This window comes from Aquarana catesbeiana, linkage group LG02 (assembly GCF_042186555.1).
Source record: "Aquarana catesbeiana isolate 2022-GZ linkage group LG02, ASM4218655v1, whole genome shotgun sequence".
Lineage (NCBI taxonomy): Eukaryota > Metazoa > Chordata > Amphibia > Anura > Ranidae > Aquarana > Aquarana catesbeiana.
This window is the reverse complement of record NC_133325.1, coordinates 265960133-265985908: the sequence shown is the minus strand read 5'-3', so window position 1 is coordinate 265985908 and position 25776 is coordinate 265960133. Positions and strand designations below refer to the sequence as shown.

Sequence of the window (25776 nt, the reverse complement as noted above, 5' to 3'; positions counted from 1 at the left end):
ATTTTACGTCATGGCATCAGAGAGAGGGGCAGCCACACAACTAGAGTAGATGATCGGCTACCAGAACAGACTGGGCAAAGCCTGTGGGACAATAGAATAGCGGAATAAAATTCTCCATTACACCCCCCCAGGCTAAATGAAACTTGTACTCTGATTATGTGTGACATTTTTTATAACTGACCAGAGTTCATGTTTAAGTGACAGGAATGTTTTAAATGATCTATTGGAATCAAGAGGAACAGGAACTTCCTAATGCAAACTATGTTTCAAAGTGTTCTACAAATGCCTATATGATTTTGGTGCAATTACCCTCACTATTTATTTTAGCCAATGTAGAAAGTGTTCTTGTTGTTCTAGGATGTGTTATGCCCATGGCACCACACACCTTTGCAATTAGCCATAAAATATAAAAGCTTAATATACAACCTTTCCATGCACCTCTCCATAGTGAAATGTGCTGAAATATAGTACAGATGTTGAAACTCTTCAAGTTGAACTAAAATTTCTGTGAAGTAGACAGGAGTTATAACCTTCTGGAGACTTTTCTGTAATCCAGATAAATGTGCTATGTAAAGTAGGGTTAGAGTGTGGCGATCCAATATTCAATCGGTGAAGACACCTGGTGCTCCCCACAGGATAGATGGGGCAAATATATCTGCTTACCAGATATTAAGACCTCCCAAGGTCTATATGCGCATCAGTGAGCTTTCACCCCTCACTACAGGTATAACCGCATCAGCTGTCCGGTCTGCTTGGTTGGATTCCACAGTTGTATCCCCCACAGCTATCAACGATCAAGGGAACGCCAGAGTCCGTGAGCAGAGCATGTGCGGCTCTGTGCCGTGGTCTGGCGAAGGAGCCAAACATGCTTTGAAACACATTACCGCCCCTTTCTCCCCTTTGACGCCATCAGCCTCGTGTGTCCCGCAGTGAACACAGGCTTCCCTTCTGCCTCCTCTCTCCAGCATGTATGAGAATGCTTTACAGCTGCTGGACAGCTCTACACTGCTCTCTACCACCGTGCCGAGGATGGACACATGCCACAGATGAGGACTTCTGTGCTTTGAACCCTTTGTGCATTTTATTAAATTTTGTATACTGCACTTAGGGGCGCCTTTCTTTTCCTTTTCAAGACTCCTCCTATGGCGGCCATGTTTCAAGAGATCCACTGCGCTCTATTTCAGCAACAATTGACCAAATGTATTGCTGTTTGAAACTGCACATATGATCAGTCCATGCACATATTATAAATAATCAAATATTATGTTCAGTTAACCATAGTGCAATTGGTCCTATCATAACATAACATATCATACCCATCAACTAATGTTTATAATCCCACTATCAACATAGCGATTATCTTGTTCAAAATTCATTTATGCACAATTAAACATAAATCAATAATGACTATATTTAATATAATAAAATGATGGGTGATGGATAATAAAAATTGAATTTTAAATGCAATAAAATAAATGTAGTCCCTAAACTAATTAAAATATTTAACTATTGATACACACACAAATCCCTGTTCCTGCTCTCGTGCATGCGATCACGCCCCCGCTGGCCTTGCACAGCGGGTTCCCGCACCTGCTATCGCCCTTAAAGGTACAGACATACCCATACGGCAATTCGCAGGAACTAACCACTTTGCCACCGTATATCAGCATGAGGCGGTTGGCAAGTGGTTAAACTCTAATTTTCTTCTAATTCCCAAACCCCTGCATACCACATATATTTGGTAACAAACCATGTTCTTTCCTTTTTGCTCTATATTGCAAGCCTCCCATTGCACATCTGAGATCTGATTCTGGCCTTTTCTGTGCACAGGGTGTAAAGCGTGTTAATTTTGTCAGGGTTCTTGCACTTCTTTCTAAAAGTTTGATATCAAACTTGGGATACAGATGGGGCCAGCTGTTTATGGTTATACTTTATATAATTATATAGTATTATTATTATATAGTATAATAATAGGATATAGTAGTATAATAAAATACAGTATTTATACTATTAGTATGAAATCTAGGGAAGGAGTGGTGCCCTAGGGTCCAGCATCTGCCTAACAGTCATATGTCCTGCACAGGGCCACAAGGTACAAAGATTTTGCTCTAAGCAGGTTTTTAATGTTGGCTTGCATTGGAAACTCAGTACTTCATAACCTATTTGATGATCAGTTTTCTGTGGGCATAATATGGTAGAGAGATATTGTATTCCCATTATGAATTTATAATGTTACCAGAGCAGAAATCCTTAAAGTAGAACTATAGGCAAAGAGAGGAAATCCCTGAAAATTAAAGGAATTCCTTGGGGACCCCCAGGTCACCGAAACTAGTGACCCTATTGGAAAATTTCCCTTCTTTTACTTTTCTGGGGACAGCTCAAAATTTGGGATTTTCTGTTACTTTCTATGATTATGGTAAACAGGATAGAGAGGGTGAATCTCCCTAATGGGGACACACACAGCAATAAAAAAATGACAAGCATTGTAATCCCTCTCCACTTTTTTCAAAACCAAAAAATACATTTTTGCCTTTTAGTTATCCTTTAAGCATTCAATATTTTTTTTCCCCATATCTAATCATTTTTAGGGAGAGGATTGAAAAGGAATTCCCCACAAAATGTGCTAAAACACTTTTATAGTTTCATGCAAAAAAAAAAATATGCGATATCAATTTTTACTTTTTTTTTCCTATTTGTAGCCAGCCCTGCTGAATACCATTATTATGCAGTGCACAATTTAAAATAATCTGCCAAGTTTAGATACAGTTTTTACATTTGCTTCTCTCTGAATTATCTTCTAAATGTGTACTGAAAAGTGTTGAAAATCATTTCTAGCTGCAGCTATAATAATGACATTCTGTCTTATTAATTTCTTTGCAGTCTTATCAAAGTTGAACCCCAAGAGGAGGGTCCTTTTATTGATGTATTTGCTGTGCTTGACCCCCTGTCAAGAGAAGCACAACGAATGTCACACTTCTTGATTGTAAGTGAATACTGTACTTAGAATGTTCTCTTGTCTCTCCTGTGTTGAATTAGTTGTGTGGTATGTAAGAGGGCTTCACTCAAAGAGAGTAGAAGTGGGAGAATGAATTGATGTGTTTACCTTGTACTTGTTCTGCTTGATTTACTTGCTAAACATTCAGTACTTTAGGGCCTATTACCCACTGCCGTAAAGAACAGCATATACAGTGTAAAATACATCTGTTTTGGTGCCGGGAGACATATTTACATTTTTTTTTGAAAATTTTTGTTTACTACGTTTTTATTGCAAAACATAGAAAAAGTACAGATAGTCATACAGCATGCCTCTCCGAGAAGAGTCAAAGTACAGTAAAACCTTGGATTGTGGGCATAATTCATTCTGGAAACATGCTTGTAAACCAAAGCACTTATCAAAGCAAATTTCCCCATAAGAAATAATGAAAACTCAGATGATTCGTTCCACGACCATTTATTCATAAGTCCTTCAGTTTATAATCCATATAAAAAGATTATAGCAATATAATAGGTTGTGTAACCATAAAATGTCCATCCACAAATGGCAGCCTCCACATGGGGATTAGAAGCAAAATCCAGCAGGAGCTACAGAGTATAAAAGAGAAGACAGGCACCTCTAAGTGTAGCAATATGGTTACATTTAATGAAGGTACAACATTTAGCAACTCACATGGTCTTCTTAGAGATTTTTTCCACTGGGATTCCAGCACTGAAGAAAAGGTATTGATCTCTTGCCTACCTGGCAAAGTGGAGGGATTGATTTTGAGATCAGAGCAGAAAGTCAGGAGGACTTCTGGAAACCGAAGGGTATTGGATTGCCCATTCTTTGTAGCGATCAAGCATGAGGCAAAGCCTCAGTGGTAGGGGATATAATCGGTGCAGAGCTTGTCCAGAAGTGGCCTCAGAGCCCAGTGGCGTTCCAAAGTCTCCTTGGATAGATTAGGAAAGAGAGCAAATGAGGCATCATCGAAATCAATGGACGGGGACCCTGGCAGTTTCTGCATGATGGGCTTTTTTTCTTTGAAATGGTGCAGGTGACAGATGACATCACGGGGTAAGTCAGCAGATAGGTTGCAAGGTCTTAAGGCTTTGTGGACCTGATCAATCTGGATAGGGTAAGAATTAGATAAGCCCTAATTCAGTGAGGGTGAGACTTAGAGGTTACACCGTGGGTCTGCCGTGACCACAATACGCCGCTACAGTTTTGTCAACAGGAGTTTGCCTTTTTATGCTGATTGTGATTGGATTGATGTGAGTTCAATGGTTGAAGATGTTGTTTTTAAAAATAAATTGCTTTTACGTTATTACACTATTGGAAGCACTTATTCTCATTTACATGTGGAGCAATCCTCTTCTATTGTGCACGGTTGGATATTAAAAGTACTATTAACCCTGGTGGGTTTAAAGTGTTAATGCCGAGCATGAGAGTCGAAGGCATTTCAATTTGGTGAATGCGTTTTCTTAAGGGGAGCGGAATCGCTGTCACTAACGGTGTGGTAGAAGAAAATTTCTTTAAGATATTTATCATAGAAGAATTATCACCGAGTCAATCACTTGAAGTTTATCACTTTTATGGACTTTAATTTTATTGAAATTTATTTCATGTATTTTTTGCTATCTTTATTTTTAATTATGGTTCTCACTATTCACATGGTGTTATTGTATATTAGTACACTGTTTAGTATTTAATTCACTATTACATTGTGATATCAGCGCCACTATTTTTTCATTTAAAATACCTCTGTATAAGCCCAAAAATGCCTCTAACGGTGTCAGGTAAGTCCTCATCTTTAGTAGCCTCAGGGAGGCAAAAGTTGTTCCTCCATTTCCTATTCGCAAGGTCTTTCAGTTTGTAGAGAACAGCTCTGTGGGCCACCACAAGCTGTGTCATGCGGCCCTGGAATTAAAGTGTTACTAAACCCAGTACCCTGCATTCACTATATCTGGTCTACCACAGTACACAGAACATGGAAATATAATTATTTTATTAAATAAACTGCTAAATACCTTTTCTCATCAGCAGTATATAACTGTTTTGTGACTTCTATCAGTGTCAGGCCGAGCACAGGGTAAAGCTGCAGGAGGAGTTTTCATACACCCCTGACTGTCCTATGAGGCTGCATGACCCCTGACCCTCTGTCTAGACAGTGCTGATCACACGCACCCTTCCAAAAAAAAAAAAAAAAAACAACTTTCTAGAAATGCACACCAAACTGTGCATGCGCAGAGTGCCTCCTGGGGCTCTGTTCTATCAGGAGATGGATTGGGGACAGTGGAAGAAGAGGAGGATCAGAGAAGATAGGGTTAAACTTGTTTTTTCTTTTACACAATGCGGAGGATTAACCCCTTAGGTTCCACAGCGAATATAGCAAGCATGCTTTACTGCATATACAGACTGATTTTACTGTTGTGGGTTTAGTAACACTTTAATGGCTTCCTCATTAGCATCCTGCCATTTTTTCAGTCTTGAATCCTGATCAGCAAGTGAGAAAGATCAGAGCGGACAGCCGACATCCTCCTTGATCTATTTTTCCAGGCTTTGGAACATACCCGCAAGTTCCCTATTTAGATCTCTGGGTAGGGATGTCATTTCAGGACAGCGGTCTTCCTGACAATCCAGTCCGAAGGAAGAAGCTGGGAAGCTCTGGTGCATGGAATTGGCATGTGGGGAGGCGGATCTACTCAGCCTTTAGGGATCGGGCCTGTGCCAGCGGCTCACAGGAATCTGATCGTTCTGCGGCAGGAACTGCTTAATGGAGCCAGAAGGCGGCAGCTTAGTGATCAGGTGTCTCCCCGAGAGTTTACCCACCGTGGGCCAGGAGCTGGAAGTGCGGGTCAGCATATTAGGGCAGTGATAGGAAGTATTCTCGGCCAGAGCTCAGCCTAGATGTGACCGTTCAGCACCATGCAGAAGTCGTGCCCCCGGGAAACTTATTTTACATTGTACACCCATACGTTGTTCTTTACTGCCTTGTGCAACAGTCCTAGTCAAGCAAAAGCGTGTTGTCCATTTAAATATGGGAGCTGCCATCTTTGGTATGGTTTTATTTATGAACTGATGATGTCCAAAGAATGGTGAGCAAGTACGTAGATGAAATCATTAACTATTACCATGATCTTATTTCTTCTTTCTCTATAATTACCATGATCTTATTTCTTCTTTCTCTATACTCCCTATTTGGTTTAAGAAAAAGAAAACCAAGAAGTATAAAAATTATGTATGAAGAAAACATCTGGGTTAATTTACTAAATGATTAAACCCTGTTCTCCTCATAAAGTGCATTTTCAAAAAAAAGGTAACCCTGTTTTTACTTTGAATACCCAAATATGTGCGAGGCAAATTTAAAAAAACAAAACTTTTGGCTAGAACATATTCAAAGTAAAAAATTATAATCACCCACTTAGTGTAGTTATCAAGCTTCACTTTAAATGACCCTATTGCATTATAATATTTCTTACTCCAAAACTATACCTATAAATACAAAAAAAGGTACACACGGTTGTGCTCAAAAGTTTGCATATCCTTGGAGAATTGGTAATAACTGGTGTGTGCCATTTTTAATAAGACATTAGTAAGTAGGCAAAACACATTTCTTGTATTTCCTATGGGATTCTTATTTATATGTAGGTCATAACAAAATGATACAATCATAAAACAAAGCGTGGCAACAAGTAAACAAACTAAATGACCCCTGTTCAAAAATCTGCATACCCTTAGTTCTTAATACTGTGTATTGCCCCGTTTAGCATCAATGACTGCGTACAGTGTTTTGTAATAGTTGTCTGAGGCCCCAAATACTTGCAGGTGGTATAGCTGCCCATTCGTCTTGGCAAAATTTTTCCAGGTCTTGCAGCCATGGAAGCCATGGAATAAATATACACAGATGAATAAAGTACAGTTCGCGAATACATGAAGATAAGGATATATTTACATATTCCAAATAGTTCATATACATATAGACATTTTAAAAACGAAATAGCAGCACATTCCAGTAACCCGTATATGGAGTAAATACTCCGTATGAGGATTAGTGAAATAACAGAGATTATAAAGTACATGCAGTAATCATTTTGATTGAATAAAAACATGGCGCATCCTGTTAATGCGTTTTGTATTACTAAAACACTTCATCAGGAGCGGGTGCATCCACTATTCTGCAAGAAATATAAAAACCAGTAAACTCTAATTGAAACTCCAACATCAAAAGAAAGAGAAACAAAAAAGATGTTGAGGCTAAATGGCTTACATGGAACTGGAGTTGAGAGGTATGTACTACTGTAATGGAAGGGGCCGCTAAGGCCAACTGCCCTTCTATGTTCAATTGAATCAGGGAAGGAGGCATATAGTACACAGTATGTGCCTCACGCAAAGTCCAACCCCTCTCCCCTTTATCTGTATAAGCCACGTGTAGCTTTTCCGCAGAAGAATGCAAATTGTCTGGCAGTATTTTCTGATAACATGCTGTATTCATCTTGCCATCAATTTTCACAAGATTCCCTGTGCATTTAGAGCTTGCACACCCCCAAAAAAATCAGTGAGCCACCACCATGCTTCACAGTGAGGATGATATTCTTGTCGCTATAGGCTTTGTTGACCCCTCTCCAAACATAGCACTTATGGTTGTGACCATAAAGCTCTATTTTGGTCTTGTCACTCCAGATTACAGTGTGGCAGAAGCTGTGAGTTGAGTTAAGGTGTTGTCCGGCATATTGTAACCAGGCTTTTTTGTGGCATTGACACAGTAAAGGTTTCTTTCTGGCAACTCGACCATGCAGCTCATTTTTGTTCAAGTATCATCATATCGTGCTCCTTGAAACAACCACATCGTCTTTTTTTCAGAGCAGCCCGGCTTTACTCTTTTTTTTTTTTTTTTTTTTTTTATTGAACACTGTCCCTTTAAAAAAAAAAAAAATGACAGTAATAGGCAATGACAGATATTCTTTATGGAGGGATCGGGGTCTAAAATACCCCAAATCTCTCCTTTGCACTTCAAAGTATTCAAAACGCCAAACTGGGCATTTTGGAATACTGTCATTTTTTTTTAAATCAGCGCCATTAGCAGCCGAGAAAACCAGAAGTGACGTTGCTTCCGTGTTTTACATAGGAGACCCGATCCAAGCCGTTTCTGTCTTCATTCACCGACTCCAAACAGCCGGCGGATGTGCCGGTGGGACAGGAAACCGGGGCAGAGTGGCGGAAGGTGGCGGGAGGGGGGGACGTCCCTCCCACTCCTTATGATAATGGCCGAACGGCTCATTAGCTGCATCGCTTGTTATCATGAGATAGCCGACCGCATCACCCACTTCAAGCAAATTACCTACAGGTATGTGATTTTGCGTGAAGTGGTTAATTAACCTTTTAATTGCTATTTTAACCTGTGTGTGTGTGGCATCTTGTGTGTCTATACCAAGGCCAAACATTCCAGGGTATGTAAACATTTGATCAGGGCTATTTGGGTGATTTCTGTTATCATGATTTAAAAAGGAACCAAACAACTATGTGATAATAAATTGCTTCATATGATTATTCATATTATTATTATTATTCATCATATTATTATTATACGGGATTTATATAGCGCCAACAGTTTGTGCAGCGCTTTACAACATGAGGGCAGACCGTACACTTACAATACAAATCAATACAGGAGCGATCAGAGGGCCCTGCTCGTTAGAGCTTACAATCTAGAAGAGAATTGGAAACAAAAGGTAATAACTGTGGGGGATGAGCTAATGGAGAAAATGAAAATACAGTTGTTAGGTGTGGGTAGGGTAGGCTTCTCTGAAGAGAAGGGTTTTCAGGGATCGTGTAAAAGCTAATAAAGTAGGAGATAAGCGGACAGATTGGAGTAGGGCATTCCATAGGATTGGAGAGGCTTTGGAAAAGTCCTGGAGGCGAGCATGGGAGGAGGTGACGAGGGAGCTAGAGAGCAGGAGGTCTTGATCAGCCCTTGATATGATCACTATCCTTAAATAAAAGACAGTTTTTTTGGGCATGATCAGTCATAATTTGAGTATCAATGCCAAAATGTCATGATTTCTGCCAGGGTATGCAAACTTTTGAGCTGTACTTATCTTTCCTGCTGCCCCTACTACTTAAGGCTGCTCAGTTTCAGAGAACGGGTTCCCCAAAGTTTACTAGTAAACCAGCACTTCCAGGCATGTCAATTTCTGTGCCCTCTACAGCTCCCACTGGTTTCCCCCTGACCTCACATCGCTATAGTAACAATAGTGACATGAGGTCAAAGGCTGAATCTGCATCTTGTGTAATATCCTCTGGTGGAGTACACAAACTTCAAACAGATAATGCCACTGCAAAAAACTAAACCCAGAACACCAGTGCTAGAATACTAAAGTAGTGAACATTTTATCTGACCGTGTTTGTCTGTTAGTTACAATATGCAAGTGTTATTTGTGCTTTTTAGGTGCTTTCTCGAATATTGAATATGAAGCTGACCATGTTCTTGAATTGCAAAGCAAAACTTTCAGAAATGCCCTTGAAAAGGTAGGAAAAATTTGTATTTTGTAGAAAAGGAACATGTATATGGGCCATTTTATTTGTTCCATTATGCTATGCTTGTAATGACATAACAGTTCTCCAAATCCCAGAGATTTTTCATAGATCTAGGGATGACAAAACAATCAGGGGCATTACCTGGTCAGATTTATTGGTACTTGTGAAAATCCAGTACTTGTCTGTAAATGTATTGTGTGCATATAGTAATTGCAATGCATAGGGGTAGATTTACTAAAACTGGAGCACCCAGAATCTGGTGCAGCTGTGCATGGTAGCCAATCAGCTTTTAACCTCAGCTTGTTCAATTAAGCTTTGGCAATAAAACCTGGAAACTGATTGGTTTCTTTGTGAAAGTGAGCCTGATTTTGCACTCTCCAGCTTTAGTAAATAAACCTCATAGTGAACATGAACACTTGGAGAAATAAGTTAGGTTTCTTTCTAACTGACGGGTTTTGTGGCTGCTCATTTTCTTCTTTGTAACTTTATTTTTTATGTTTTCCTCTTTTAGTTTCTATCGACTTGTGCTTGAGCCAGAACTAACATTTTTAAGCAACAACAGCCTCTCTTCGGGTCCTTCAGCAAAATTCTTAGATATGCCTGAGTCACCTCTGTTAACTCTGAACATGATTACCCCAGAGAGCTGGCTTGTAGAAGTTGTACACAGTTCCTGTGATCTGGATAATATCCATCTACAAGATGTAAGTGCCCATGTTTCGTTGTTCCAGTAATGGTGATTTGTGAAATGACCATTTCCTCTTGTGCCCAGTCACTTTGTTACTCATTGCATAACTGTACAACCACTTGTTACTTAGTATTGTTCATAAAACATGTAGACTCATTCCAGCCAAACGGCTAAATACATGGTTAAAATTCATGTATGTGAACTATTTTGTGCCTAAATATGTGTAAATCTTTTCAACTGCTTTTGTAACTCATACCCCTGGCACATTGCTTGGCCAACAGAGTGATGCTACCATTGCCTGCTGTAGCTTTGCAGCTTTCTTCGGTTGTAGCATCTTAAACTATAAATATTATACTGTTCTCCTCCTGAAAGCTGCCTAAACACCACCATGTCAGCCACCCCCAGTGCCTGAAAATTCAGTAGATAGTGATTTCTCCATAGAATAAAACCTTTCAGACTGCTTTCTGATGTGCAAAGGATTGTGGAGGTTAACATTGCAGGGAGCTCATATTTCATCATTATTTTAAAATAAACCAACAATTTTAAAATTCTTTAAATTCTTTTAAAAGCATGCCTTTTCTGCATTCAGATTTCTGCCTGTCCACTCATTTTAAAATTTTTCACTAAAGTTCCACTTAACCACCTCAGCCCCGGAAGGATTTACCCCCTTCCTGACCAGAGCACTTTTTACAATTTGGCACTGCGTCGCTTTAACTGCTAATTGCGCGGTCATGCAATGCTGCACCCAAATGAAATTTGCGTCCTTTTGTTCCCACAAATAGAGCTTTCTTTTGATGGTATTTGATCACCTCTGCAGTTTTTTTTTTTTTTTTTTTTTTGCACTATAAACGGAAAAAGACCGAAAATTTTGAAAAAAAAATGATATTTTCTACTTTTTGTTATAAAAAAAAATACAATAAACTCAATTTTAGTCATACATTTAGTCCAAAATGTATTCAGCCACATGTCTTTGGTAAAAAAATGTCAATAAGCGTATATTTATTGGTTTGCGCAAAAGTTATAGCATCTATAAACTAGGGTACATTTTCTGGAATTTACACAGCTTTTAGTTTATGACTGCCTATCTCATTTCTTGAGGTGCTAAAATGGCAGAGCAGTACAACCCCCCCCCCAACTGACCCCATTTTGGAAAGTAGACACCCCAAGCTATTTGCTGAGAGGCATGTTGAGTCCATGGAATATTTTATATTTAGCCACAAGTTGCAGGAAAATGACAAACTTTTTTTTTTTTTTTTTTTTTTGCACAAAGTTGTCACTAAATGATATATTGCTCACACAGGCAATGGGCATATGTGGAATTGCACCCCAAAAAACATTCTGCTGCTTCTCCTGAGTATGGGGATGCCACATGTGTGGGACTTTTTGGGAGCCTACCCGCGTACGGGGCCCCGAAAACCAAGCACCGCCTTCAGGATTTCTAAGGGCGTACATTTTTGTTTTCACTCCTCACTACCTATCACAGTTTCCAAGGCCATGAAATGCCAAGATGGCACAAACCCCCCCCCCCCCAAATGACCCCATTTTGGAAAGTAGACACCCCAAGCTATTTGCTGAGAGGCATGGTGAGTATTTTGCAACTCTCATTTGTTTTTGAAAATGAAGAAAGAAAAGAAAAATTTATTATTTTTTTTCTTTTTTCAATTTTCAAAACTTTGTGACAAAAAGCGAGGTCTGCAAAATACTCACCATACCTCTCCGCAAATAGCTTGGGGTGTCTACTTTCCAAAATGGGGTCATTTGGGGGGGGGGGGGTGTTGTGCCATCTGGGCATTCCATGGCCTCCGAAACTGTGATAGGCAGTGAGGAGTGAAATAAAAAATTTACACCCTTAGAAACCCTGAAGGCGGTGCTTGGTTTTTGGGTCCCGTATGCAGCTAGGCTCCCAAAAGGTACCATATATGTGGTATCCCCATACTCAGGAGAAGCAACAGAATGTATTTTGGGGTGTAATTTCACATATTTCCATGGCATGTTTGAGCAATATATCATTTAGTGACAACTTTGTGCAAAAAAAAAAAAAATTTGTCTTTTTCCCACAACTTGTGTCACAATATTAAATATTCCATGGACTCGACATGCCTCCCAGCAAATAGCAAAATGGGGTCATTTGGGGGGGGGTTTGAACTGTCCTGGCATTTTATGTACAACATTTAGAAGCTTATGTCACACATCACCCACTCTTCTAACCACTTGAAGACAAAGCCCTTTCTGACACTATTTGTTTACATGAAAACATTTTTTTTTTTGTAAGAAAATTACTTTGAACCCCCAAACATTATATATATATATTTTTAAAGCAAAGGCCCTACAGATTAAATTGGTGGGTGTGTCATTTTTTTTTCACACAGTAGTTGCCCAGCGATTTTTCAAATGCATTTTTTTAGGAAAAAACACACTTTTTCCAATTTTAATGCACTAAAACACACTATATTGCCCAAATTTTTGATGTAATAAAAAAGATGATCTTAGGCCGAGTACATGGATACCAAACATGACATACTTTAAAATTGCGCACAAACGTGCAGTGACGACAAACTACATACATTTTTAAAAGCCTTTAAAAGCCTTTACAGGTTACCACTTTAGATTTACAGAGGAGGTCTACTGCTAAAATTACTGCCCTCGATCTGCCCTCGATCTTGCGGTGATACCTCACATGCATGGTGCAATTGCTGTTTACATTTGACGCCAGACCAACGCTTGCGTTCGCCTTTGCGCGAGAGCAGGGAGGGGACAGGGGTGCTTTTCTTTTTTTTTTTTTGCTTTTTTTATCTTTTTTTTAAACTGTTCCTTTTCATTTTTTTTTTATCATTTATATCGTTATGTCAGGGAATGTCAGGGAATGTAAATATCCCCTATGATAACAATAGTTAGTGACAGGTACTCTTTTTTGAAAAAAATGGGGTCTATTAGACCCTAGATCTCTCCTCTGCCCTCAAAGCATCTGACCACACCAAGATCGGTGTGATAAAATGCTTTCCCAATTTCCCAATGGCGCTGTTTACATCCGGCGAAATCAAAGTCATAAAATGCTCGTAGCTTCCGGTTTCTTAGGCCATAGAGATGATTGGAGCCATTCTGGTCTCTGAACAGCTCTATGGTCAGCTGGCGGAATCACCGGCTGCATTCTCAGGTTCCCTATTGGGACAGGAGAGCTAGAGAAAAACATGGAAGACGGTGGGAGGGGGGGACATTCCCTCCCACTGCTTGTAAAAGCAGTCTAGAGGCTAATTAGCTGCTAGGATTGCTTTTACATGAAAGCCGACCACTGGCTGAAAAGAATGATACCAAGGTGATACCTAAACCTGCAGGCATCATTCTGGTATAACCACTCAAAGTCCAGCAACATACCAGAACGTTGCTGGTCCTTGTTGGGCATATATTGTAATCTTTTTTTTTTCATGCAGCCTGTGGGCTGAACGAAAAAAAGAGATTGATTGGTGGGTATGCCCACCATTAGAATACCTCCCTTCATCCACCCACTTCTAATGATGGGCATACATGCACCATTTATATATGCCGAAGCATGGGGGCATCTGCCCCAAAAGTTAGGAGCAAATCGCTCCTCCGCCCCTGCTGCCCCCATGCTTCGGCATATATTGCCTCCGCTGGAGTCATGGCTTTATATATCGTGGGAGCAAACGCTGTTGCTGTCAAGATAAATAAATCCGCGCTGCAGCTGAATGGCATACCTAAAGACAAAAAAATGGTTAACAATAAAACACAGTAAACGGTAAAGTATAAAAAATTGCATACCTGAAAAGCAAACATGATAAAACATAATAAAACATTGCAGAATAGAATAAAGTAAAAAAGAGCAGAACAATAGAGAGAGAGAGAACAATAAAACGACAACTATTTTTTATTTTTTTTTATTTTATATATTTTTTTGTGTTGTTTTTTTTTTTTTTTTTTTTTTTTACACTTTTTTTTGTAACTGTAACTTTTATAACTGTAACCGGTTCCAGGTTCGGGTCTCTCAAAATGCGATGGCATCTTGGGAGACCCTGTGAAAGTGTACCTAGTCTGTGCAATGCTGTACCCTACGCTAATACTCAACTAGTGAATGGTAGCGTTCAAAACATTCACCAATGCAAAGACCAGGATTGTCAGGACAGAAGGGACAATAATAGCGGGTGTCACGCCTATATCCGCGCTTGCTTCAGACACTACATCTTTTTTGGGGGGGTTCGTTGGGTAGGGGTACTCGGAAGGACATAAAGAAAATGCTTCTCATGCAGCCGACTGCATTTGGTTGGGGATGTGAATGGGGGAAGTACGGGTGCTGCAGAAGTGGTGGGTTCCCAATTAGGATTGGTGAATGCAGCAGGTAGGGGAATATGGGCACGACGGGCCTGTGTTTGTCTTCTTCTTGGTGGTAGCGGGACACTACTTGTGCTTGCCACCTCACCAGCCTGAACTGCACTTATGGGACTTGCCACGTCACCAAGTGTTACTGCAGTGCTGGTTTGATTACGATCGGGGTGTACTAGGCTGCTGGTGCTTGCCAGTTCACCAAAACGCTACCAAAGAAACTGTTAGCGATCACAGGGATCAGGCCTGACTCTGCGAACGATGCAGTTATGCGTTTAGTGTTTTGTGACAGTGATTGATCGATACTGCACTTGGCTGGGCTGGGCTGGGCGGAGGGGTAAAACGCAGGTGCTAGCTGGTATCTGGGCTGATCCCGCTAACACTGCGTTTTTGGGAACCCTGGGGACGCTAGTATAGATCTGATCGGATCAGATATTGATCCGTTCAGATACTATACCACTAAGGGAGGTGTACGGTGCGTGCGTGGGTGTTAGCGCTACTGGCACTAACCTGACGCTGCCTGGGGCTGGTGCTTGCCAGTTCACCAAAACGCTACCAAAAAAACTGTTAGCGATCGCAGGTATCAGGCCTGACTCTGCGAATGCTGCAGTTATGCGTTTAGTGTTTTGTAACTGACAGTGATCAATCTATATTGCACTTGGGTGGGCTGGGCTGGGCGGAGGGGCAAAACGCAGGTGCTAGCAGGTATCTGGGCTGATCCCGCTAACACTGCATTTTTGGGAACCCTAACTGCTGGGGTTGCTAGTATAGATCTGATTGGATCAGATATTGATCCGTTCAGATACTATACCACTAAGGGAGGTGTATACTGCGTGCGTGGGTGTTAGCGGTACTGGCACTAACCTGATGCTGCCTGGGGCGACGCAGACCCTATCTGACCCAAAAACCTAAGTTATATCACCGCTGGGCAATTAGGGGACTAAACCTTTATTAGGTAATAAACGGCGGGTGCCCTGACACTATAAAAAATTAACTAATCAGCGTCACCCGTAACAGGTGCCTGGGGCGACGCAGACCTTATCTGACCCTAAAAATGTAATTTATATCACCGCCGGGCAATTAGGGGGTTAATCCTTTATAGGGTAATAAACGGCGGGTGCCCTAAAACTGTAATAAACTGTAATAAACTACAAAAAACAAACTAGCTAACCAGCGTCACCCGTAACACTTATACGGTGATCGCTGGTGAAAGGGTTAACTAGGGGGCAATCAGGGGGTTAAAACCTTTAGCAGGTAGTATATGGGGGTCCCTGACGCTATAAAACGCTGACGGCGAACCTAAATATTTACCTCCCTAACTAGCGTCACCAGTGACACTAATACATCGATCAGAAAAATGATCGCTTAGTGACACTGGTGACAGGGGGTGATCAAGGGGTTAAAACTTTATTAGGGGGGTTAGGGGGTACCCTAGACCTAAAGGGGGCGAACACTAACTGCCCTACCACACTAACTGTCACAAACTGACACCAATGCAGTAATCAGAAAAAAAAACCTGCTTGGTGTCACTGTGACGGGGGGGGGGGGGATGTAATTGGGGGGGTGATTGGGGGGTGTAATGTGTGCCTGGTGTGTTGTGCAACTCGCTCAGATGTCTTCTCTCCTCGGCGCCGGAACGGAAAATACCGAGCCGAGGAGTGATGACATCACTTCCTCTGCCGCTGTTTACTATACAGCAGCAGAGGAAGAATCTCATTCGTGGGGAGTGATCGCGAGGGGGTGGCCACGAATGAGTGGCCTCCCCCTCAGCACGGATCGCTCCCCTAGCGATGTGCCCCCAGCCCGCGGGAGGCAGATCATGTACCAGGTACGTGATTTTGCCTACCCGTGCCATTCTGCCGCAGTATATCTACGTTAGGTGGTCGGCAAGTGGTTAACTTACATATACGTAATAGGTGTTCCATTTAAAAAAGTTACCCCAGATGAATTTACAGTTGAAATACATACAGTACATGTAAACTGTTTAAATTGCCAAAAAAGTTTAAATTCATATATTCCCAGCCTTGTTATTAACCACTTTAATACTGGGCACTTATACACCTTCCTGCCCAGACCAATTTTCAGCTTTCAGCGCTGTCACACTTTGAATGACAATTGTGCAGTCATGCTACACTGTACCCAAACTAAATTTTTATCATTTGTTCCCACAAATAGAGCTTTCTTTTGGTGGTATTTGATCACATCTGGGATTTTTATTTTTTGCTAAACAAATAAAAAAAAGACCGAAAATTTTGAAAAAAAAAATATTTTTTTTTGCTTTTGTTGCAAAACTTTGTAAATAAGTACGTTTTCTCCTTCACTGACGGGCACTGATAAGGCGGCACTGATGAGGTGGCACTGATGATGGACACTAATATGCAGCACTGATGGGGCACTGATAAGCAGCACTGATGGGCACTGATAGGCGGCACAGATGGGCACTGATAGGTGGCATGGATGGGCACTGATAGGTGGCACGGATGGGCACTGAAAAGTGGCACTGTACACTAATAAATGGTACTGATGGATGCCAATCAGTGCCAAACAATAATGCCTGCCAATCAGTGATGCCCATTGTGGGCACTGATTGGCATCCATTGTGGCCACTGATTGGCATCCCTGGTGGTCTAGGGTGGCATACCTGGTGGTGACTAGTGGTGGCATCCCTGGTGGTCCTGGTGGCGACCCTGGTGGTCCAGTGTGGGCATCATCAGGGGGGCTGTGCTGATAATCGATCAGAACAGACCCCCCCTGTCAGAGGAGCAGCCGATCAGCTCTCCTCTACTCGCATCTGACGGAAGTGAGTGAGGAAAAGCCAATCACCGGCTTTTCCTTTTTACACTGTGATTGGACACTGCTGATCACGTGGTAAAGAGTCTCTGTCAGAGACTCTTTACCTAGATCGGAGTTGTGGTGTGTCAGACTGAAACACCGCAACAACGATCGCCGCGCGCAGCGGCTTCATATCCTGCTGGACGTCATATGATGTCTGGTCAGGATATTGAAACCACTTTGCCGCCATCATTTTGCTATATGGCGGAAGGCAAGTATTTAACATTTTTCTATCATACAACATAGCCAAGAAAGTAATCCCACTATTTTCTTGTTTCAACTCTACAGCCCATTTAATCAATTGTTTGTTCATTGTCCTATGAGCAGACTGAAGGTAGAGAGGTGAAACCAGGAAATCAGGTTGTCACTTGCCTGGGTGTGCAGTGGGGACGATTTGTGAGAATCACAAGACTTACTGATAAATCCTTTCCTTTGGGTTAAACAGAACATTACCAAATATAAGAACCTTTGCTGTTGGCACAGGAGACAGATTGATAGAGTTAAGGTACAGCAAGAACCGCGTCAAGGTCTATCAGAGAGCACTAATGACCAAACACGGGTCTCATTTTTGAAGGATGAAAAACCCAGATAAAATAAGAAAGGATACACACTGATGGCGGTGTAGCGCTTATTGCTAAATACAGTCAACATCATTTTCTAAAAGAAATTGTAGCATGTTTTTGGCAGGGCTGTTGGATTTAACTTGCCCCAAAACCTATTTTTCGTCTGAATATGCACCAAATGTACAGTAAGTTTTTTTGTATCCCACCAAATTTATTGTTTGTTGTGTAATGATGAACAAAAATGAGAACCCTTACTGAATTATAACAGGTGGGCTACCTGCAGACTCAGGCATTGAGTCCTTGCCTATCTTCCAATGCTAAAAATAATTGTCTAGAAAACTGGCTAGTTACATGACAGATTTTGTATATTTCCAGGTGGATGGAATTATGACAGCACACTACGAGCTAGAATATTTGTTACTGGAAGGACATTGCTTTGATATGACTACTGGACAACCCCCAAGAGGACTCCAGTTTACACTGGGCATAAAAAATGATCCAGTTATGAAGGACACTATTGTGATGGCTAATTTGGTGAGTATATTAGGTGTACAGTAAATCCTGTACATTTCAATAGGCCAAATTTTAAACAAAATAAAATGTTATTTTTACCATACAGTACAGAACACAGGAATCAATTCCTAGACCATGGGCTGTATGCCGCAACCTTCCGGTGATTGGACACTAGCAAAAGCTTTACTGAGTTCACCCCCTAGTGTCCCCCTATAACCCTGCTCCCACTCCATGAGACTCAATCTTATTGCAAGTGTTCTTAGATGATTGATGCCTTCTACTTTTGGAGAAGTGTTTCCTTCTATCTTTTCACCAAATTTAACTTCCTCTTTCAACTGACACGTCTATCAAGCTGACTACTTACTGTCTTCATGGTGCATTAGCAGTTTCAGGATCAGGGACTCTTGAGAACACCTTTGGCACCATGCTCAGACCCTGCAGTCCTTAGGCTGGCCTGTAATGTTTGCTTTGAGTACTCAGATCCTGTGTTCAATGCGGACCTTGGCTTTTGGTGCAAGGAGTATAGTTAGCTGCAGGAAGCTATACAAGTCCAGGGCCATGGTCCCTCCTTATGGTACCCAGACTCTGAAGACCCCTCTGAGGGTATGCCGACCGTGATGGTTAAAGCATGGACCCTGAATGGGAACAGTGCTGTGGATTAAGGTAAGAGGGTTTCCCTGTACCCCTTAAAATACCTGTTTCTGGATTATATGTCTTGATGGCTTTGTAGTAGAGACTACATCCCTATTAACCACTTCAGCCTCAGAGGATTTTACCCCCTTCCTGACCAGAGCACTTTTTGCGATTCTGCACTGCATCGCTTTAACTGACAATGGAGGATTACATGTGCTTTGGAGCAAGGAACAGACAGATGTGAGTCCACCGCAGGCCCAGAGGAAACTTTACATTTACGTCAAGCTACTAGTGGTTCTTTCGCCCTGGAGCAGAGTCTAACCCCAACACCACTCCAACCCGATAATGCAAGCTCCCTTACAGGGAAGCTGCATCCAACCTGTTTCACTAAGGCTGAATTCACAGCCACCAAGTCTGACTGATTCCAGAAGCTACCGCCACTTCTGAAATTGGAGGAGCTTTCAACCCATATCACTTTTCTGCCTTGCCTCCCCTAATTTTATTTCTGCCCAAACAGAACTGCCTGACGCACCCGCCTTGACACAGACCAAAGGGGATGTGAATTTTCCTCTAGAGGCGCCTCGAGATTTCTCTCCTCCACTATTTAAAGGAGTTATCTCCTTACCTTCACAGCATATGCTAGTTACTGTGGCAGTGCATGTATTTGGATAGATAATGCCTAGCACTGCACAGCTCCTACATACTCAAAAATTGCACTAGGAAGAGGACCTTCTGTATAAAGTCCTTCCATGCTAGATCAGGCAAGTTAAGCCTTCTTACAATGATTGGCCAGACTCAGAGAGGTTTTCTCCCCCTTCTGATAATTGTGAAGCCTTATATCCTGCGGATGCAGAATTTAGCTAAAATGGCCTGTCCCCAAGGTGGGCCCAGCCATTCCGGCACTTAACGGTGACACTACTATCCTTATTTAGGGTACCCCTTCTTTTGAAGATTCGGTGGATAGACTCCTTTAAAAACCTCATTTGCACTATCAAGACCAGCCATATAGCTGGCAGCTATCACCTTAGTGGTTGCCAAAACTATGTCTAACTTGGTTGGAGAAATTCATAGCGAATTTATCCTGAGACTGACCACCCAAATCTTTACTCAAAGTTGGAACATTTGCCTTTGACCCTGATATTTTGTGTGGGGGTCATGGAGAACCTGGCTTAAAGTCTGGACAAATGATTCAGTGCGGGAAAGATGCTTTTTGTGCATGCACAGCTCCCACATACTCAAAAATTGCACTAGGAAGAGGACCTTCTGTATAAAGTCCTTCCATGCTAGATCAGGCAAGTTAAGCCTTCTTACAATGATTGGCCAGACTCAGAGAGGTTTTTTCCCCCTTCTGATAATTGTGAAGCCTTATATCCTGCGGATGCAGAATTTAGCTAAAATGGCCTGTCCCCAAGGTGGGCCCAGCCATTCCGGCACTTAACGGTGACACTACTATCCTTATTTAGGGTACCCCTTCTTTTGAAGATTCGGTGGATAGACTCCTTTAAAAACCTCATTTGCACTATCAAGACCAGCCATATAGCTGGCAGCGATCACCTTAGTGGTTGCCAAAACTATGTCTAACTTGGTTGGAGAAATTCATAGCGAATTTATCCTGAGACTGACCACCCAAATCTTTACTCAAAGTTGGAACATTTGCCTTTGACCCTGATATTTTGTGTGGGGGTCATGGAGAACCTGGCTTAAAGTCTGGACAATGGTTCAGTGCGGGAAAGATGCTTTTTGTGCATGCACTTTAAGGGTGGGCTTCACTTTGGCAAGTATCTTGATAAATACATGGAGGCAGCTATTCATGGGAAAGGTTTCATACCCCACTACCCAGAATTACACCTCACTCTGCATTACATAACTCCTAAGGTGCGATTCTCATCCACGTGCACCCAGATGTGATCGTCATGTACTGTGTTTGGTTTTTTTTTTTTTTTGGTCATGGCCGACCTTTCCTCTCCAAGCCTGCTGGAGCTGCTTCAAAAACCTTCCTCACGCCAGTAGGTCACCCCCCTCTTATGGAAGCGATGGGGTGAGTTTCTGACATACACCTCGACCTAAAAACAAAAGTCACAATTATCTTCTCTCTTCTTTACTGTACATTTGTTCTTAATTGCGGTCTTCTCCTTACCTTTCTAGTTCTTCTCCATTCCTGCTCACTTGGAAAAGAACAAGATTCTTTAATCCCACTCTCATTTAATATTACAGTTGGATTTTCATCTTCTTTTTATACTCATGAAAGGATTTCAGGGCTTACAAACCACTATATAAGAACTTCTGTCCTTTAAAGGTTTACATACTGCATGGGGTAAAAAACATTTGAATAATTAATTTGGTAGTCAGGATTCCACGAGGTGTCCCCTAACAGTCATTTGTCTAATCCATAGTGAGACTTGTAAAGACTACTTTACATCAAAAGCTATGATGCCACAGAAGTTCTTCCCCACAACAGAGAACATTTTGCAGGTTAATTTTCTTCCTGTCCTATTTTTTCCTGTGATTTTCCTTGTTTCTTACTGAACTGGATGACTACTTCCATTCACTATATCCATGATGTGCTAGATTATCAGCATTGTTCTCAACATCTGGAATAATCAGCAGTATCCCTCAGAGTTTGTCATTATGGGCCTCCAGACATCTAAATTCTGTCATCGAAAACCTGACAGCTGGTGTTTTCCATACTCCCCAAAGGCTGTGCCTCCACACAATTAAGTTTTTTCCTGACAAATTATTGCACTGATGTCTCTTTAGATACCCTTTTTGAGCACAACAGCCTTGTCTGTCTGATTCAATAAAAAAAAATCCCTTGAGATTTTCTTATGTAGCGCTGGTAGATTTACAATCTACTGCAGAATAGGTAAATTTAGTAAATTGTGTGTTAAGAAGGTTAAAAGTTCGCCTCTGTTCCAGCTTGGCTGACGTTGTGTGTGCTTCCGTGCTGACCGGTGGGTGTCGCTGTTACCACTGGTCAGTTTTGGAAAGGCAACGTGTCAAAGTGTATAGATGCTCCTCTGTCTCAGAGACAAGCTCGGTGGAGGTGGTCCTCTGAGTTGCATTCTGGGAAGAGGGTATTTATGGGACAGACGACATTTTCTAGGGTCGGTTTTACAGCCACCTGCTGGCCCTCCTGGCCGACAGGTATGCGTTAAGGAGCTACCTCGTGGTCCTCCGATCGGGAGGCCCATGATGCTACGGCGCAGGGGTGGGTCCAGAGGCTTGTCTGGGGCCTACCACCGCAGCCGAGGAATGGTCCTGAGCTGTCGGTCCTGTGTGACGAAGCTGGACAGCCGAGGAGATCCCAGGGGAGGACCCGTCTTGGAGAGATCACGCAGCGTGCTGGTCTATAGAGGGGCCTGGTGACTCGGCTGGAGGACGTATCCAAAAGAAGTAACCATACAGCATAGTGTTGCTGGTTCGGCTTAAAGGTTCAGGCACTGTGACTGACTGTTCACTGCAGAAAATCTGATACATCCTGTGGCAGAGGATTGTGCAGATTTACCCCCCAAACTAGTCTGTGGCAGAGACTTTTGATTCGTGCTGCGTACTGGCTGCTAGACCGGTGAGAGAGGCCTATCCAGACGAGCAAAGAGTGTGTCCCATGAGGGGAGCGCATTCCATATAATTATCTGAATTCTACCGGGACATTTGTCGCTAAGATTTTGCAAGAAGATATTTGAGTTTCTCCTGAAAGTTTCCTTTTCTGCCTCTTTCCTGCTACTTCCTAAACTTTGTTCAATAAAGCATTGAAAACGTACTCCAGTGTTGGTGCGTGTGTCGTCCAGAAGTAAACTCAACGGAACCCCTAGACCAGTGCCGGTGAAACAGAGGGAAGCAAGGTGAAAGTAACAGACCCGCTTAAACCAGCAGCTCCACCGTGAGTTAGTGCTACACTTATAAGCGTGATCAATTGCCTCCTATATGACTTTATTCCTCTGTTACCCGTGTACTATATTTAAGATTTAATATCTCTCAGATATGATTTGGGTTAAATGAGAGTTCTTTGACCAAGAGTGAAAGCTTTAACACAATAACGACATTTATTGGTAAGTAGTTGAAAGTCTATCTAATACACAACCATCTATCTATAGTCTACACCAAGGAAGAAAATATTAGGTTAAAATAAGAGAATTACATGAAGGAATACAGAGTTTATACCTTAAAACATTAATCTACAAACATAGTTAGTTACAAGTAAAATGCAGACCTTTCCCATAATTACCCTTTTCACCAAGGTTCCATTGTGATGGCTGCTCTCCCATAAAGAGTGTGTTTCCCTCCCATCTAGTCTGTGTATATCCTTACAGGCTGATACCTCATTGGTTGGCATAGCGTGGCTCTGACTGGTTAGCTTCCCTATTGCTGGTTAAGGACTGGCTGCATCTTCAATCCCTATACTTTGCATAAGTTAGCCCCCTTTAATGCAAATCCTTGTGACTATTCTGAGCAGGAGATTAACTTGAATGTTCCTGAGAAGTTAAGTATTGATTTCGGGTTAACTTCCCTTCATTGCATATCCCAGCATGCGATCCTTTGAAGTGAGTATGTGTAAAACAATGAGGTTTGGATCCCATTGTTTGTATAGATAAGCCTAGGCCCCAACTTGTCTGGTCTATCCAGAGATATATGTGAAGATAATATGTTCCGGCCTGCATAGAGACAAGCTAAATGATATATATTCCTAATTACAATATTTTACAGCTATTAATGGAGATTTCACATAAACATATAAGGCAACAGCTTGTCTGGTCTATCCAGAGATATATGTGAAGATAATATGTTCCGGCCTGCATAGAGACAAGCTAAATGATGTATATTCCTAATTACAATATTTTAAAGCTATTACTGGAGATTTCACATAAACTCATAAGGCAACACCTCTTATGCAGATTCTGCTGTAGACAGTGCAGGGTTAATTTTTATATCTCTCAGGCGAACAATTCCTAATCCCCTCTACACGTGGAAGTTATTTATACAATTTGGAACATGAGTACTTCATTCTGCCATAAGATGACCTCAATGGCTTAACCCTCAAGCCTTGTCCTGAACTCCAACACACCTTTTTTCCCCATCCCTTTCAAGGCTGCAGTTTGCCAATTGCCACTTCTGGGATGAAGTGTTTAACCACTTGACGACCGCCTCACGCCGATGTACGTCGGCAAAGTGGCACTGACAGGCAAAATCACGTACAGGGTACGTGATTTGCCTTCCGCGGGTGGGGGGTCCGATCGGACCCCCCCCCGGTGCCCGAGGCGGTCGTCTTTTGTCCAGCGGCGATCGGTGATGAGGGGGAGACCATCCGTTCGTGGCCCCCCCCTCGCGATCGCCGCCGGCCAATGAAAACACTCCTTTGCTGCTGTATGCTAAACAGCAGCAAAGGAAGTGATGTCATCTCCCCTCGGGTCGGTATTTTCCGTTCCGGCCCGAGGAGAGAAGACATCTATGTGAGTGCACCAACACACACACACACAGTAGAACATGCCAGGCACACAAAACACCCCGATCCCCCCCCCGATCGCCCCCCGATCCCCCCCCAATCACCCCCCCCCCCCTGTCACAAACTGACACCAGCAGTTTTTTTTTTTTTTTTCTGATTACTGCATAGTGTCAGTTTGTGACAGTTACAGTGTTGGGACAGTGAGTATTACCCCCCTGTAGGTCTAGGGTACCCCTCTAACCCCCCCTAATAAAGTTTTAACCCCTTGATCACCCCCTGTCACCAGTGTCACTAAGCGATCATTTTTCTGATCGTTGTATTAGTGTCACTGGTGATGCTAGTTAGTGAGGTAAATATTTAGGTTCGCCGTCAGCGTTTTATAGCGTCAGGGACCCCCATATACTACCTAATAAATGTTTTAACCCCTTGATTGCCCCCCTAGTTAACCCTTTCACCACTGATCACCGTATAACCGTTACGGGTGACGCTGGTTAGTTCGTTTATTTTTTATAGTGTCAGGGCACCCGCCGTTTATTACCAAATAAAGGTTTAGCCCCCTGATCGCCCGGCGGTGATATGCGTCGCCCCAGGCAGCGTCAGATTAGCGCCAGTACCGCTAACACCCACGCATGCAGCATACGCCTCCCTTAGTGGTATAGTATCTGAACGGATCAATATCTGATCCGATCAGATCTATACTAGCGTCCCCAGCAGTTTAGGGTTCCCAAAAACGCAGTGTTAGCGGGATCAGCCCAGATACCTGCTAGCACCTGCGTTTTGTGCCTCCGCCCAGCCCACCCAAGTGCAGTATCGATCGATCACTGTCACTTACAAAACACTAAACGCATAACTGCAGCGTTCGCAGAGTCAGGCCTGATCCCTGCGATCGCTAACAGTTTTTTTGGTAGCATTTTGGTGAACTGGCAAGCACCAGCCCCAGGCGTCAGGTTAGCGCCAGTACCGCTAACACCCACGCACGCAGCATACGCCTCCCTTAGTGGTATAGTATCTGAACGGATCAATATCTGATCCGATCAGATCTATACTAGCGTCCCCAGCAGTTTAGGGTTCCCAAAAACGCAGTGTTAGCGGGATCAGCCCAGATACCTGCTAGCACCTGCGTTTTGTGCCTCCGCCCAGCCCACCCAAGTGCAGTATCGATCGATCACTGTCACTTACAAAACACTAAACGCATAACTGCAGCGTTCGCAGAGTCAGGCCTGATCCCTGCGATCGCTAACAGTTTTTTTGGTAGCATTTTGGT

At 42.3% G+C, this 25776-nt stretch overlaps 1 protein-coding gene across 2 annotated transcripts in view; it reads left to right on the top strand.

The window, feature by feature from the left end:
* Window positions 1–25776, top strand: part of UGGT2 (UDP-glucose glycoprotein glucosyltransferase 2) — a 670166-nt gene that overhangs the window by 457820 nt on the left and 186570 nt on the right. For both annotated transcript variants that reach the window (XM_073614383.1, XM_073614382.1), the window contains exons 25-28: window positions 2881–2983; window positions 9423–9502; window positions 10023–10212; window positions 18302–18460. In XM_073614383.1, the coding sequence (XP_073470484.1) occupies window positions 2881–2983; window positions 9423–9502; window positions 10023–10212; window positions 18302–18460 (532 nt within the window). The remainder of the gene's footprint in view (window positions 1–2880; window positions 2984–9422; window positions 9503–10022; window positions 10213–18301; window positions 18461–25776) is intronic.